At 54.5% G+C, this 2,189-nt stretch overlaps 1 protein-coding gene across 1 annotated transcript; it reads right to left on the bottom strand.

Annotated features, from left to right (window-relative positions):
* Nucleotides 1–343: 343 nt before the first annotated feature.
* LOC309817695 (putative endogenous retrovirus group FC1 Env polyprotein) lies at nucleotides 344–943 on the bottom strand (the record flags this gene model as incomplete). Its single annotated transcript, XM_082646961.1, has 1 exon — nucleotides 344–943. The coding sequence occupies one exon, from the start codon at nucleotides 941–943 to the stop codon at nucleotides 344–346; it is 600 nt and encodes a 199-aa protein (XP_082503087.1).
* Between the last annotated feature and the right edge of the window lie 1,246 nt (nucleotides 944–2,189).

Genomic DNA, 2,189 nt, shown 5'->3' with positions numbered 1-2,189 from the left:
TGGGCGGCTGCCATAGCAAATTGTGAGGTTCTTTTTTCCTAAATCAAGGAATATGGGGACTCTTAATGGGGGAAAAGATAAGTTCTGGGAGAAACTAGGGAGGGTAGAGGTGAAGGGCTGATCGAGTAGGACAGCAGTGAATGGTGGTCGGGCAAGTGAGGCACATAGAAAGCAGTCAGAGATGTTGCCTATTCTGGTGTGATTAAGCATTTGCACCCCTTGGCGGATGAGGGCCAACCAAGGAAAAGGGTCCGTCTTGTGCTCAGGGTGGGGTAGTTGGCGTTCTAGGGCCTGTTCCGTCTCCTGGACCATGGTGGCCTGTTTGCTCAAGTGCTGGATACTTTCAGGGATCACTCTGACATATGAGCGGAAGACCCTGATAGAGCCCACGGTGGTAGGCATCAGTTGCCCACTGGTAGATTTTTCCTTGTACCCCTTTTACCCATCTGGTGTCCCAGGGATCTTTGATGTTGATGAATAATTGACCGTTGCCATTTGCGGTGAGCAGGTGGGATTTTCGGAGCGAGCTCCTGGTATCTAGTTTTGCCACATGGATGTTACATGAGTGATAGGGGCACCCCCCGTAGGTCTCACCCCACCATTGACAGTAGTCTCTTGTCTGATCGTAAGTGAAGCAGACAGTGGGGGTGGACCAACCCAGGGGAACACCTTCAATGTTAGAGATGGGGATCTGGACTGTCACCAGGGCCTGGCACCCATCTCGTTGGCAGTCTCCCGTGCCCAGGACTCTTGCGTGGGTCTGACCTTTAGCTTGCCATGTCCCGTGGACCTGGAAGCGCCATAGGGACATCTGGTGAGTCCTGGGTGGCAGGAGGAGCAGCAGGAGGAGAGACAGGGTGACGGACAAGCTGTAGTCTCGTGGGACCCAGCAGTAGGGCCATCCAAGCCTCTGGAGTTGGGGCCATTTTAAGGCGGGAGACATGGTACCAGGAGGGGTGTCCCAAGAGTTTAGCTGTCATGGGATTGGTCACCGTATGGGGGCCTGTCCCCCATGGCTTGAGAGATTGGGGGTGTAATTCTTTGAGGAGGACGCTATCGCTGGGTTGTAGAGGGAGAGAGGAAGTTTCAGAGGCAGTGACCGTCAGCAGGTTGTGGTCAGCATGTTCACGGAGAAGGTGGTGAAGCAGAGACAGGTGGGGAGGTAGGAAGCTAGGGGTGGGTTTGGGGTTGGTAGGTTATGGAGGAGAAAAGGGCAGCCATAGAGCAGTTCGAATGGACTGAGACCAGTAGGGGTCCGAGGTGAGGCTCGGATTCGGGTGAGGGCAAGAGGGAGCAGATCGGGCCATGAGATACAGACCTCAAGGGAGAGCTTGGTGAGGTGGTCTTTCAAGATTCTGTTGGCATGCTCAGCCTTACTGGATGACTTGGGGTCATGGACGTGGAGTCTCCAGGTGATCTGAAGAGCCTCGGATACCTGCTGAACCACCTGAGAGACGAAGGTGGGTCCGTTGTCCGACTGGATGGAGATCCGCAGGCCAAATCGGGGGATGATATGTTGGAGAAGGATGGTGGTGACCATATCTGCCATTTCTCGGGCCGTTGGGAAGGCCTCGATCCAACCTGAAAAGGTGTCAACGAGAGTGAGCAAATATCAGAAGCATTTACAGGGGGGCACGTGGGTGAAGTCAATCTGCCAGTCCTCACCAGGTTGGTGTCTGCACATCTGATGAGTAGGGATTCGGGGCCATAGACCTCCTTGTGGAGAGACAGACGCGCAAGTCTGGCAAGCCACGTGAGTTTTTGAGATGGCATCTCTGAGTCCAGGCATGTAAAAGAGGGGATCTAGGAAATGGAACATCACCTTCGGGACAATGTGTAGGGACTTGTGAATGTCTGATAGGAGGCTGGCCGCTTGGGCTGAAGGGAGGGCAACTTTGTTGTCCATAAAAATCCATCCTTTTTCGGCCTGGTGGTCCCCTTTGGATAGTAGGGCTGTCTCTTCGTGGGGGTCATATGCAGGTCAGATTGAGGTGGTGAGGAACAAGATCGGAGCTGGAGGGGCCTCTTTAGTGAGCTCACGGGCCACGGAGTCGGCCTTTGAGTTACCTTGTGCTATTGGGTTAGAAGGAGACTGTGGCCCCTGCAGTGGATGATTGCCACCTCCTCAGGCAGTTGGAGGGCCTCCAGAAGTTTTGCGATGAGGGAGGCGTTGACCACCGGGGAACCCT

This window comes from Grampus griseus, assembly GCF_964374135.1.
Source record: "Grampus griseus genome assembly, chromosome: Y".
In the NCBI taxonomy this organism is placed as follows: Eukaryota; Metazoa; Chordata; class Mammalia; order Artiodactyla; family Delphinidae; genus Grampus; species Grampus griseus.
The sequence above is the reverse complement of the archived record's forward strand: the minus strand, read 5'-3'. Positions and strand labels throughout refer to the sequence as shown.